The sequence below is a fragment of the Lathyrus oleraceus genome, chromosome 2 (assembly GCF_024323335.1).
Source record: "Lathyrus oleraceus cultivar Zhongwan6 chromosome 2, CAAS_Psat_ZW6_1.0, whole genome shotgun sequence".
In the NCBI taxonomy this organism is placed as follows: Eukaryota; Viridiplantae; Streptophyta; class Magnoliopsida; order Fabales; family Fabaceae; genus Lathyrus; species Lathyrus oleraceus.
This window is the reverse complement of record NC_066580.1, coordinates 492,443,879-492,457,914: the sequence shown is the minus strand read 5'-3', so window position 1 is coordinate 492,457,914 and position 14,036 is coordinate 492,443,879. Positions and strand designations below refer to the sequence as shown.

The window sequence follows — 14,036 nt, the reverse complement described above, 5'->3', positions numbered from 1 at the left end:
GCATACACCCAATTAATCCTTTTTTCCATCCATGAAAGAATGGGCTAAGTTCAGTTTACTATTGTAGTTTAGTATAGAAGATAAGTATCTGAACGACAAGCTCTACAACTTGCATCCGAATACTCGATGAAGGATGAGGCCTACGCCAAACTCATCATTTTTAATATGATTTATTTATTTATAAATCATTTGTTTTAAATGTGAAAAGTTTGATTAAATTTTGAGAGGGTGACAAGCACTCGAAAGGCAAGCTCTACGACTTGTATCCAAATACTCGGGGAAAAGAGGGATATACATCCAACTAATCCTTTTCATCTGATTTAAAAAAATTATTTTAAGAACATATCATTAATAAATATAATTCATTGTTCTAAAAATATAAAATAAATAAATAAAAAAAGAAACAATTTTGGACATAAAAAAGAAAAGAGATATGAAAATATGGAATTGCTTAGTCACATTTAAATCAAATTATGAAAAAAAATTAAAGTGAAATAAAAAATGAACGAGAATCATGGATGGACTTAGTCCACATTTAAATCAAATTAAAAAAATAGTTAAAGCAAACTAAATAGTAATTAAATAAAAAATATATAAAAAAAAGAGGTATGTACCACTTTTTCTCTCTTTGTTTGCATCAGATCAAAATCGCAAGAACAAAGGGTGACTTCTCTCTCTCACTCTCTCTATCTCTCTCCCTCTCTCTCTCTTCTTCATCGCCGACTTTGGCTTCTTCCTCCCGTTGTTGTGAGGCCTATGCTAAACAACCAAGCAACCTACTCAACAAACTGGTGAGAGATTTCAAAGAAGGAATTTTCGTGTGACTTTTTATGTGGTTTTTGGTACTGGATTTTTTTGTGTGAATTTTGTGTTGGTCAACATGTGAGAGTGGGGGAGAGACTTGGAGATTTGTATCAACTTTTTCTCCTCCTTTGTTATGTAATTTTAGACCCTATTTTTACTATAACATTAGGTCAAATAATAAAAGGGAACAAAATCAAAATAATAAATGCAAATTAGAGGAAATAATCAAAATATTATTCAATAAGATTCTTGCCCTAAACAAAAGATAGTTTCCATGATTTTTTTAGATTTTGTTTAATTATTATTATATTTTGTGATTTTTTGTGATTAAAATAAAAAGCAAAATAAATGACTAAAATAGTTTTTTTGTGATTACAATAAAAATAAAAATAAATGACTCAAATAATTATTTTTTGAAAAATGAATAAAATGAAATAAGACTAAATAAAATTTTCACACCGTTTTTATGAAAGAAAAAAGAAAAATTAAATGTTCCGACAAAATTAGGGTATGATGCCTGCATGTCACACTCTGTCTAAAAAAAAAGTTTTTGCGAATGTTTGCAGGGTATCATAGTTCTCCAAGGATACTCATTAAATGTGAAGAACCTTATTTCAATGAATGATCTCAAATTAATTTGCTTAAAATCTCATGATTGTCATGTCTTGATGCAATAACTTCTACCCATGGCTATCTGTGACATTCTATCAAAAAATGTAAGAGTAACTATAATCAAATTGTACTTATTCTTCAATGTTATATGCAGTAAAGTCATTGAACCTGAAAATTTAGATGAGTTAGAATATGAGGCTACAATTATCTTGTGTCAATTAGAGATGTTTTTCCCTCCATTATTTTTTGAAATTATGGTTCACTTAATTGTTCATCTCATAAGGGAGATTAGAATTTATGGTCCATTTTATTTACGGTAGATACATCCGGTAGAGCAATACATAAAAATATTTAAAGCATATATAAAGAATCATCATCGTCCAGAAGCTTTGATCATTGAACGATACATCACCTAATAAGCTATTGAGTTTTATACAAATTATTTGTCAAAAGTGAACTCTATAAGAATTCTCAAGTCTCGTCATGATGGAAGGTATGATGGTAGATGTATTCAAGGTTTAAATGTTAAGATATTTGACTGAGATGTAGTCCCTCAATCACATTTGTATATATTAATAAACCTTAGTGAAGTTCAACCTTACTTGATCATTCATAAAAGTATTATCAAGGAAAAATTCCCTCAGATGAGTAAAAAAATGTTGTTTACAAAGCATAACAAAAATTTCATAACTTGGTTTAATGAAAGGGTTTCTAAAGAGAGTAGTGCACCAGAGAAAACTAAATGGATGTCACATATGCCTAAGTTTAATGAAATAACTCGAAGTGCATACGATATTACTAAATATTCATTCTATACAAAATCAAATGATGATCGTAGTACCATGTAAAATAATGGGGTTATGGTTGAAGTTGAATCCATGTACTTTTCTAGTTTGAAAGATAAGAATTAAACTGGCATCTAGAGCTTACTTTGGGGTCATTGAGGAGATTATGGAGATTGATTATGTTACTTTTAAAGTGTCTTTATTTAAGGGCAAGTTGATTGATAGTAACACTAGTGTAGAAACCGGTGAATTAGGATTCACACGGGTTGATCTTCGAAAGACGACTTATATGAATGAACCATTCATCATGACATCCTAAGTAAAACAAGTTTTTTATGTCACTGATCCTTCTAACACAAGATGACTAATTATTCTTAAAGGAAAATATATTCCTGATAGTGATGAAAATCAAGATTTTAATTTTGATACCCCCTCCTTTAAAGCACATGTATGTCTCTCACCAGAAGAAAATGATTTCGATGATGATGTGCATATTGTTCATCATGATCATCAAGAGGAGATATGAGAAAACTAGTAAGTATTTACTCATTTATCTTTTTATATTCTTTTTGATATATATTTAATGTTGTTGTCATTGTTGTTGATGATGATCTTAATTTGTTTCAAATGTGGTTCAAATTAAGGTGCTTAATAACCGTCGAGAAATCATAGAAGAGAACTTTTGGACGATCTACAAGACTTTGCACTTTGGTTATTACTTTTGTTGGTTAATCATTTATTTAGTTTTAATTTGTTGTAAAATTATAAGGTGTACATGTGCCATTTTGACTTTGCAAATGGTGTAAATAATGAATATTTTCGGTACAATGATTTTGTTTGAGAAATGGGCAAAAGATACAAAGTATTTGTTTTAGAAATGGCCAAAATATGGTAATGTAATAATGTACATGTTTCAAAAATGACCAAAATATGGTTATGTAATACATGTTCAAACCAAAATATAGTAAAAAACAAATAACAATGTTCTCCCCTCGGTTATTATTTTAAACCAATGTAATAATACTACTATATTACCTCAGTTTCCCAAATGACCGAGAGGAAATATGGGGCGCGTTATCCAGTTCTGAAAAATAATAAAAATGTAGAAGTTGAAGATCAAACCCATGTGAAGAACATTTTAACCCTCAGTTTTGCAATAATCGAGGGATAAAGTGACAAGTTTTCATTACGCCATTTTTTATCTCGCATTTGTAATCGATATTTAATTCCTTTTGCGTCTGACATTAAATGTGTGTTTTTTTTGTAATAGAGAATACACATATTCTTCCTATACATGCCTAACATCGTGGTCTCCATAAAGATGAAGTAAGGATGTGTAAGTGGACCTCTCGGATAACTATCTACAAGGATGTCCATATCAATGGGTTCCTCCTAATTGGTCTCATAGACTTCAGGGGCCTCAGCGGCTTCATCGGGGGCATCACGAGCTTTATAAGTAGAGCACGTGTGGCCCTGCGAAGTAAATGCCTGAGACATGTGACTTCGGGAAGTAGAATCAAATGATTGTGAATCTTGACCTTGTGAACCTTCAAACGAGGTAGAATTGACTTGTGTTATGACACACGACCGTGCCTAATTTTGTTTGGATTATTTTCAACTATTACACCTGTAATAAAATTAGAAAAACAAATCAAAATGCTGTCAAAATGCAGCAAACCATATCCGAAGATACATCTTCGAAAAAATGCAGACATAATTCGAAGATGCATCTACGAATGAACCAACGACATGCAGAAACCCCATTGCTGCCATAATCTCCAACCAAATGGTAATGCATGACTATATTATCTACCTATTTCGATTGTATTACACTCTAATGTATCTTAAATAACCAATGTTACCTGAAACATCAGTCAAAACTATAAAAAAATGAAATGAGAAACTTACCAAATTAGAGTTATGGATGAAAATGTAATGATTAACTTTGCAGCAAATGAAGTAGAATGAAGTGACTGAATTTAAAAAAACTTGCTCAAATGGGGTTTGAAAATGATTTGCAGCAAAAGAACAAAGAGATTAATTGTTATGCACTGTCAGCGTAAAAGATTTTACACTGTCAATACATCACAATCATCCGTTACTTTACATGTGATTATAATAAAAATCAAACTTCTTTAACAAATCAATGGTTGTAATTAAATAATAGTGTAAAATATCTTTATACTGTCGATACATTTCAATTAAATTCAAGAACAAATAATTTATTTTTAATTTGCAAAAGATATATAAAATAAACGTGTTTGAAGATGCACTTTCGTAAAACTTCTTAAATTTTGAATTAAACGAAGACCCATTTCTAAACTCACCTTTATATGTTAGTCCGAAAATGAATCTCTAAATTGAATTTTAACATAATAAAAATAATCACCTTTGTAAAAAAGGTGGGTCTGAAAATTGCATCCTAGAATCTAGAAGCAAATAGATTGGAAAGTAATTCCGTTTTAATCAATCTAAATCCAATACGCCCCTAATTGTCTCGGGTCGAATCCAGTTTTACTATGGAGTAAAGAGAATATCCAAGAGGAATAAAAGTTGAATTGAATAGAAGAAAGAAACGGGTGAAGAGGAATAAAAGTTGAATTGAATTGAATTGAATAGAAGAAAGAAAGGGGGTGAGATCTGAAACCTCCGATTCCGATGGCTTCTACAGAGGGTTTGGTGCCCATAACTAGGGCCTTTCTGGCGTCTTACTACGATCAACACCCCTTTACTCCTCTTTCTCCAGATGTCTCTCGCCTTTCTTCCGAGCTTCGTTCTATGGCCACTGATTTGCTCACTCAACATCCTCCTATCCATGGTTTATCTCTCTCTGCATTCATCATTATTATTTATTATACATCTATGCTTGCTTGCTTGCAACAATTGTTTCTCTCTTTCTCATTCCAGGAGAAACCACGTTAATAAATGAAGCTCAGACCCAACCTCCGCATAAGATTGATGAAAATATGTGGAAGAATCGAGAATACATTGAAGAAACTATTTTTTTACTTGAACCTTCTAATTGCCCACACCCGGTACCGACTTCATTACTTCTCCTTAACATCATCATTCATTTTAAAACAGTATTTCTTGATGCTCACAACACCTATTTTCTTGATGCAGCCCGCTCCTGACAATGTTGAATTTTCCATTATGCTTCCCAAGCTCAAAGATAAACTTCATAATACTTTGAGGACTTTGGAATCTTTCCAAATAAAAAATGCTGAACATGTATTTAACACAGGTACTTCAATGCCTTGTTTTCAATACATAATTACTACCTTCTAATTGCCTGTGTTTTTATTTTAACCCCACCCATCCCACTAAGAATAAATTTGGTTTTATGCCTCGGAGGAGGTTGACCATGTAAGCGATCTATCTATTATGACCTATAATGGAGCAGTATCGGATGTAAACCATCGAATTCAAGCTGGATGATTGAAATGGAGGAAAGTCTCAGGGGTTTTATGTGACATAAAGGTACCACTCAAGTTGAAGGTGGTATGTAGAGAGAAAATATGTAGATTCAATAGTAAAGAGAGTAGATCAAATGAAGTGAAGGCAAACAGTTAGAGGTAGAAGAAAACCTAGAAAAACTGTAAGAGAAGTTATTAAGAAAGATCTCGAGATTAATGAATTGGATAGAAACATGGTCCTGAATAGAACATTGTGACGAAATTTGATCCATGTAACCGACCCTATTTAGTGGGGTAAAACTTGATTGTTGTTGTTGGCTGTGAAAAAGTGATAGGACATCTAGATACATTCTAGAAGAAAGTGGCGCCCTGTGGGAGAACATATGTTAGTTAATGACGTGACACTTATATAAGGGAAATATTGTTATAAGAGAGAGGGGTAGGGAGCAAATCAACATTGTTAGAGTTTGTTAGGAGTCTATTGCTGTGGTTAGGACTTTTTGAACTCTAGTTTATCCTTTCTTTATCATTTTCCACCATTATTGAGTTCTTGAGCTCATCTTTACCATTCAATAATGTACAATCTTGTTGCATTGATTTTACGGGCGCTATCACTAGTATGACTTTTTCGGATTATCAAGAGAAGCCAACAAAGTCGCAATCTCAGTCAAGTCACCAGAGTTCTCACGGAAATGTCGTAATGATTGGATGCACTGGATGTGCGAATCGATGTATTGGAGAACTCCTTGCCACAAAAGATGGAGGAATTCCGTCAAATCATGATACTTCAAGCCGTGGAACACTAACAAAACGATTTTTAGCCACTACAAGATCCCTGTCTAACCCAAGCTAGAGAATGACTTATGTCACAGTAGCACTCACCATTTGAAGGTGTAAATTGAAAAAAAAAAGATTTGTTTAGAAGATCAATGTCCCAAGTCCAATTTTGAGGACAAGTCTATTTTTTAAGAGTGGCATTGATAGGATACCTAGACATATTCTAGAAGAAAGTGGGGCCATGTGGGAGAGAATATGTTTTATTTAATGACTTGGTAGTGAATTAGTGATGATGTTAGGGTAATACTCTTATGAGAGAGAGGGATGGGGAGCAAATTAGTTATTGAGAAATATTGTTAGAGTTTGTTTGGAGAGTTATTCTTTCTTTACCATTTTCCACCACTACACAACTCTCGAGCTTATCTTATTATTCAATAGTATACAGTTTCGTTAACTTGATTTTATGGGTTCTATCAAAAAGTTCATTTGCTTACTTTTATTTTGCTTTTGTTTCTAACTCTTCGCATATCATTATTTATATTGTCTGTCTTTGTGGGCATCTTGAAACAACACTACATCAGTAACATGTGTATATAGGGCAAAGGAGTAGTCGTGGTGTAATTAGTTTGGTTCAAGAAGTGCTGAGAAAAAAGCCTTAGACTTGAAGAGCGTCTTTTAAAGAACTATGTATTAGAAGAGTTGACGGATTTGTAATTCAATTTCTTCTATAAGCTACTTAGATAGTTTATTATTATTGTTAGTTTTTCTATCGTTAATGTCTATAATCAGTTAACAGTATCTTGCTGCTATGTGTTGGATCATGTTGTTTGTGTCAGATAATGCCCGGTTTCCTATTTGAATTGTGTAAAATAGTCTGGAACAAGAGATAATGGTTATTGTTGGACTTTCCGCCTTAATTACGGTCTGCCCCTAGTTGCTTTAATTGCGACACTTTGGCTTGCCTGTGTTGTGTTTATAAGTGTGGGCAATCCTCACCTTAAAAGCCGGTTTTGTAGGGATGAGTTAGGCCCAACCCAAATTCTGAGAGTTATATATCAGTTCATGGTGGATACCATTATGGCTATTGGAATATAAGAGAGTATCTTTATTTTACAGCATTATCATTTTCAAAGTCCTTAGTAATTCTGTTCTCCCACATGCAGGTGTTGTCTGTCTAACTTTAAGTAGGTTTTTTTTCGTCCCTATACAATTTTGAATTGCAGTTTTAGTCCCCTTAAAATTCAAATTTGGAGTTTAGACCACCTTTTATTTGTTAGTTGTAGACTTTTTGTCTTCGAAATTTTCAACCTCTTAAGCGCTATTGAACTGGCACTCAAAACTTTGAATCTGGTGCTTAAAAGTTGAATCTGAGATTTGAAGCACTTTCTGGCACTTAAGTCATAGCAGGTCATAATATGGTTCCACTTCCACCTTCACCTGCAAAGTGGACAGGTTCATCTTCTACTTCCATTTCCACCTTCATCTATAAAATTAAGGACTATGATTGGAATTTTAACTTTATAGCGACTAAAACCAAAACTTGATAATTTCATCTATAGGAAAGGAACATACTTAAAATGACACAAACAACCCCTGCCACGTGAGATTTTTGAGATTCTTATTAACAGCTGTGCGGCATTTAAATATATTGCAACATGTGTCCTTGTTTATTATGCATATAACAGTTAGCTCATATTTTGTCCAGATTCAGTAGTAAGTTGTTTATTTGGAATACTTGGTCCACTCAATCTTATTCTCTAACTTGACCAATTGTATATGTAGTTATGACATATCTGCCTCAAGATTTTCGAGGAACTCTCCTCAGACAACAACGGGAACGCTCAGAGAGGAATAAACAAGCAGAGGTAGATGCTTTGGTGAATTCTGGTGGTAGCATACATGATCGATATGCTCTTCTGTGGAAACAACAAATGGACAGGTAAGACTCCACTCATGTCTAGTTAAATGTGCATGGATAAATAAGAAATATATTAAACCACTTATGGGTCATAGGAGAAGGCAATTAGCTCAGCTTGGCTCTGCAACAGGAGTCTATAAAACCCTCGTGAAGTACCTAGTTGGAGTTCCTGAGGTATTATCTTGAATTTTCAATACAAGGCCTCTTTCTTACTTTCCTTCTTTTGTTTTTGGTTTGGAATTTATTCTCTCAGACTGCTACTTAAATCAGCTTATGCAACTTGTTTTGGCTTATTCATAACTTAATTTCAATGTTTTGAATTTAACGCGCCTAGCTTAATGCTTCAGGTATTTGTAATATGGACGTAACAGTTTGTGTTGGAATATGTATAAATGACATTAATAGGGTAAATATATATTGAAATTACGGTAATTAGGGTTTTTTAATTCTTGTAATTATGACATTTTAACTATATAATAAAGCTTCTACTTTTGTTTCGTCCTTCTCAACATGATATTTAGAGCTTCATGAGAGACAATGATATTCAACATAAGCCTGGTGGAACCACTTTCCGTAGGTGAAGTTTTCTTTTGGAAATTGTGTTTCAACTCTGGTTAATTGTCTTCGTTGTAGTATCATCCTTTAGTAGCTTCACATGCCTTGATAGCCATCATATGTATGGAAAATTGTAGGGTAACTACTGATTAATTCCTCAAATGAATAGTACATATAGAGTCGATGTGTTGAATCCCTAACATAAAATATAATAATCTCTTAATTAAGGGAATCTACACTAATTGCAAGATAATGTGAGCTTAGTTACAACTCCTCATATATACATTCCTAAAAAATACAGATTTTCCATACTTCCCCTCAAGTTAGGGAGTAGATATTCTACATTCTTATCTTCCGCACTGTCCTTTGGAGATAGGTCTTAACTTACCCCAGTTTGCTTCAAGAACTTTTACTTGTTTATTAGGTTGTAAACAAGCATGTATTTGAACAAACATTACGAGGGCATTAGGTTTGTGCTTTAAAGCATAATGTCCAAGCCTATCAGGAATAGGCATCAACAAATACATGTGTCACGTGTGCACTATTCTTTAACAACCTACTAGTTATTTTCACCAAATTTTCAACAGATCTACAGGTGTGACAAGAATGTCGATTCATAGATTTAATTACATCTCTCTTGATTCCTCCTTCCTTGGTAACAGGTATAGGTTGATTCATGACTAATATAACCAATGTGATGATACTTATGATGAATTTAGACAAATGTTATTGTTTAGATTATTGTCTTTTGGTACCGGTTCTTTTGACTGATGATTTGTTGATATTCTAAATGACTGTTCAATTTGAGTTACAGGTATTGCTTGATTTTACAAGGCAGATCAATGACGATGACGGGTACAAAATATCTCTTTTTCAATGTTGTTCAAGCTTTCTTTTTTATATCTGCACTTTATGTGTGTGTGAATAACAATTACTTGATAACTCCTATCTACTGGTAGGCCCATGGAGGAGCAACGTCATCGCTATGGACCACCTTTATACAGCCTCACCTCAATGATTCTTTATGTCCGGTTCTTCCTTTCATTATCGTGGGCACGATATGAGTATAAGAAATTGTGAGATTCCTTGAATCTTTGGTTTTTTAATGCCAAACTTTATGTTTGATTGTGATGTTCTTAGTTCTATTTATTGGTATAAGAAATTGTGAGATACCTTGCGTCATTGCTATGGACACACACCCACTATGGACGAACCCACACATGCACACACCCACGAGAGATGTAATCTAAATAGGATGATCTTGATATGATAAATTTATCATCTAAAGGGATGAAACAATAGAAAATAGAAATTGCATGAAAGAAGGCTGATATATTGATTGAAACAAGTAGAACCAAGTTGATTCTAGGTAAGGAATGTAGTACAATATAGGGAAAATTAAGTGCATAAAATGTAAAGATAACTAGGTCCTTTCCTTTTTTAGAAGTCCTCCCCTCCCCTCCAAACTCCCAAACAAAACTTAAGAGTTTTACTCAATATAGTAGATTGGACAAGGAATATTTTTGTTGTGGATTTGAAATGTAGTACTTCTTTGTGGATGATCTGCTATAATAGACGTATGCCATGTCTACTTCTTACAGCTGCAGACATCATCGGGGTAACTACATGCTAGTTTTGGCTATGATTGTCTTGGCTTGGATTTTGGCCATTATTAGTAAATATGCTGATTTTTTATTGTTTGTTTATGTAACTAACTAGTTGAATGTAACAACTACTAGTTGTTCGGGTTTGAGTTGTCAGGTTCAGGATATGTTATGTTTATAGAAGATTTTAGGGGCTAAATAATATCAATAGAGGGAGGATCAAGTTTTGTGAAGATGTTTCTTGTTATCTTTTTTTGGGGGTGGGGGGTGGGGGGTCAGTTATGTTTCATATTTCATGTATGTTTAAAAGTTACTTCATGGTGGTATATAACTATGCATATTACTTCCCTTTGTATCTGCTTACAGCCTCTGGAGGAATTCGGCTACTATTTATAATAATTGAGGGGCTTTTTTAGTTTGATTCTTTAACAGTTGTGGTGTTCTTATATTCTTCTACAATGTAGAGCACTTTTAACCCCCCTGTCTTCTCTCTGTGGGTATAATTTGTTAGAAAAAGGGAACAGTTTGCTGTCTTGGAACAAGCTGTTGATGTCTACACCATGGAGTTTGAGAGGTTCATCACATTTATTAGGTATAATAATGCTCGAGTTGATGCAGCTCATTCTTTAATTTTCTGTTCTAATAACATTGATGCTCGTTTTAAATCTGTTCTTTTTCAAGGAACATTGATTTTCATGCACAATTTATTGAAATTATCTACATCCACACATAGTTTTATATATTTAGAGTGTTATTTATTTTCATACCAGAGAAGTAAATTCAAACCATTCAGCCATACATTGATGGTCAAGATTAAAGTTAAATAATGTCTTGAAAGAAATTTATCTCTCACAGTTGATTTATTTTGTGAGAAACTGGGTTGGAAGTAATATGTAGTGCAATTTGGTTGTCGCAAATTAGTTTCTTCACCTTGACATCACCTAATATGAGTTGTTGCCTGTTGGAGGTAATTTGATCTCATGGTAGATCAAGAAGCCGAGCATATTCACACGTTCGACTTCGAGTGCAGAAGCAGAGTATCGTGCCATTGTAGTTACAACTTGTGAACTCACATAGCCGAGACAGTTACTTCAACTAAACTTAGATGTCAAGGCAATGAAACTAATTTGTGACAATCAAGCTACATATTGCTTCCAACCCTGTTTTTCGTAAAAGAACTAAACTCATAGATCGCCTGACCTTTGTGAGAGATAAAGTTCTTTTAGGAGAAAGTATTACCAATTTTGGCAGCTCTACCTCTAATGATCAACTGGTTGATATGTTTATTAAAGCTCTTAGAGAACCTTGAGTGGAATCTATTTGTAACAAGTTTGGTGCATATATGACTTGTATGCTCCAATAAGATGGAGTGTGTCATAATGTAAAATATGCTTAACCATCTATTGGTAGGTCCAAAGGTTGGGATTTACTCTTTTAACCCTCATGACTGTCTCACTTCGTACAAATCCCACAAACACAGTATATCAACCATAATTAGATAGTAAAGTTTGTTCGAATTAAATCTTATTATTAGGATTAATTGTATGGTCAGGATTAACTCTTTTTATGGAAACACACTCACACTTAATACACTCTTTAGTTTCTCTAAACATTAGTCTTTGATTTGTTACGTATTAGCTTTTAAATAATAATTGGATTGATGAATGCTACAATTTGTAATATATTATTAAAAAGAGTAGTATGCTAATTTTAAACCTAGTGTGAATGAAAATCTGTCATTGTTTTCATTTGTGTTACTAGAATTTTATTTCTTGTTGATTAACTTACTAGTAATTTTGATCAGTGGGGTCTTTGCAAACTCGCCTTTCTTCATTCCAGCAGATGTTGCCGGTGCAGTGGAAGTAAGGTAAATGGAAAATCTTGCTTTTCTGTATGATTTTTACTATTTTCAAGCCAATATTAAAATTTGTCCTTTTCAGTAAAATTGATGACTTCAAAGAGGCAAGTGTTCCAGCTGGGAAAACTTTTGAGGTATATTTACAAGGCTTGTAAAATTTTAGTAACATCTTTTTCTACAAGAATGACAAATAATTGTTGTTTAATTTATAAATTATGCATCCTGTTGTACATAACACGTAACAGTTTATAAATTTCCTGTTGATAATTGAATCTGTGACTCAGCTGTGTTCATTGTTATTTTTAAAAATGGTTTGCATTATGCTGCTTTTAATTTATGAAAATTTACGATAATATTTGAATCTCAGGTTATACTCTCAGTGGACTCAGTAAACTCGTATATTGCATGGGACTTTTCTCTAGTACAAGGCAAGATAAATATGGTATTGCTGCTACAATTTATTTGTGCGTGCAAGTTGTCATGATATTCCTCAGACGTCCTTCTACAGTGAACTTGTTTTTGTTTATTGTCAGGATATTGGATTTAGTTTGGAGTTTGTAAGTCCTACTGGGGAAAAGACTGTAAGTTTGAATGTCATTTCCGTAATTTGGTTACTTTAGATTATCAGAAGCCTTGTTAATCTTTATTGCACATTCTTATCTTGAATCCGTTAGGCTCATACCCAGTCCATTATTCAGTTCTGTATTGTGTTTTGTTCTCTTAACCCATGTCTGTTTTTCCATTTTTCATTCTCATGATGACTGATTGGTTGACACAGCTGATGTTGCCTCACCGGCGATACGAGTCTGACCAAGTGAGTCCGCCATGTTTGTTGCAACTTGTATGCTTCACTAGGCATTTGATGTGTAAATATTTGTCTTTAATTTCATACATGGTAATTTTAGGGTAACTTCTGCACATTAATGGCTGGAAGCTATAAACTGATATGGGACAACACACATTCAACTTTTTTTAGAAAGGTATTTAGCATGTCTTGCATTTCTTTGAAGTTTTGTAACTCATTTATTCCTATTAGAAGGTAGATAATTAGCCATGGAATAAACATGTAAGATTTTCTGATGAATGTTATTTTATATGGATTGTAGGTGCTACGGTATAAGGTAGATTGTATACCTCCTGTCACAGAGCCTGTGCAGTTGGAGGACTGATACAAAAATGCTGTAGAAACCGATTGATATGCTAGTAATTTTATTCTTATTAAAGACAAAAGTTTCAATTACTCATGCCAAGATTGAGACGTGTTCAATTGATTTCTGTAAAGGGCTGGGCTGTATGAAGTCGACCGTTTTACTGGCAAAAAAAGAAATCCTTATAGGAGCACATTGTTTGATGAAGAACAATATGTGAATGGTATGACAATGTTTGATGAAGAACAATATGGGAATGATATGGCATTCAGGTATTAAAAGAAAATCTGAGAACCATTAAAATTTTAATTACAAACTTCAACTAATAAAATATCGATACTGGGTGTGAAAGTTTTTCTTTTTGATAGTTATTAACATTTTTTGTCCATACCAAAATAAAATAAAATGTTTTGATTTAAAAAATGCATTTAATGGATATACACAGTAATTAAAATAACTACCAAAATTGATATATTACAAATTTAATATCAAGCCAATATGTCAATTTTAGTACTCCAAGCCACAACAACATGTTAATTATTACAATTTAAAACTTGGA

At 33.2% G+C, this 14,036-nt stretch overlaps 1 protein-coding gene across 1 annotated transcript; it reads left to right on the top strand.

The window, feature by feature from the left end:
* Nucleotides 1-4,619: 4,619 nt before the first annotated feature.
* Nucleotides 4,620-13,828, top strand: LOC127120964 (uncharacterized). The gene is made up of 15 exons (XM_051051591.1): nucleotides 4,620-5,019; nucleotides 5,109-5,236; nucleotides 5,325-5,445; nucleotides 8,177-8,333; nucleotides 8,408-8,486; nucleotides 9,682-9,722; nucleotides 9,827-9,943; nucleotides 10,983-11,063; nucleotides 12,276-12,338; nucleotides 12,412-12,463; nucleotides 12,697-12,771; nucleotides 12,863-12,910; nucleotides 13,108-13,143; nucleotides 13,235-13,309; nucleotides 13,436-13,828. The coding sequence occupies exons 1-15, from the start codon at nucleotides 4,860-4,862 to the stop codon at nucleotides 13,496-13,498; spliced, it is 1,296 nt and encodes a 431-aa protein (XP_050907548.1). The 5' UTR covers nucleotides 4,620-4,859; the 3' UTR covers nucleotides 13,499-13,828.
* The last annotated feature ends 208 nt before the right edge of the window (nucleotides 13,829-14,036 follow it).

Bases quoted from the DNA above. Each gene is read 5' to 3' on its own strand.
- LOC127120964 (XM_051051591.1), top strand. From the start codon at position 4,860: ATGGCTTCTACAGAGGGTTTGGTGCCCATAACTAGGGCCTTTCTGGCG. The intron at 5,020-5,108 runs GTTTATCTCTCT...TTCTCATTCCAG, and splicing joins TCAACATCCTCCTATCCATG to GAGAAACCACGTTAATAAAT. The intron at 8,334-8,407 runs GTAAGACTCCAC...TATGGGTCATAG, and splicing joins TGGAAACAACAAATGGACAG to GAGAAGGCAATTAGCTCAGC.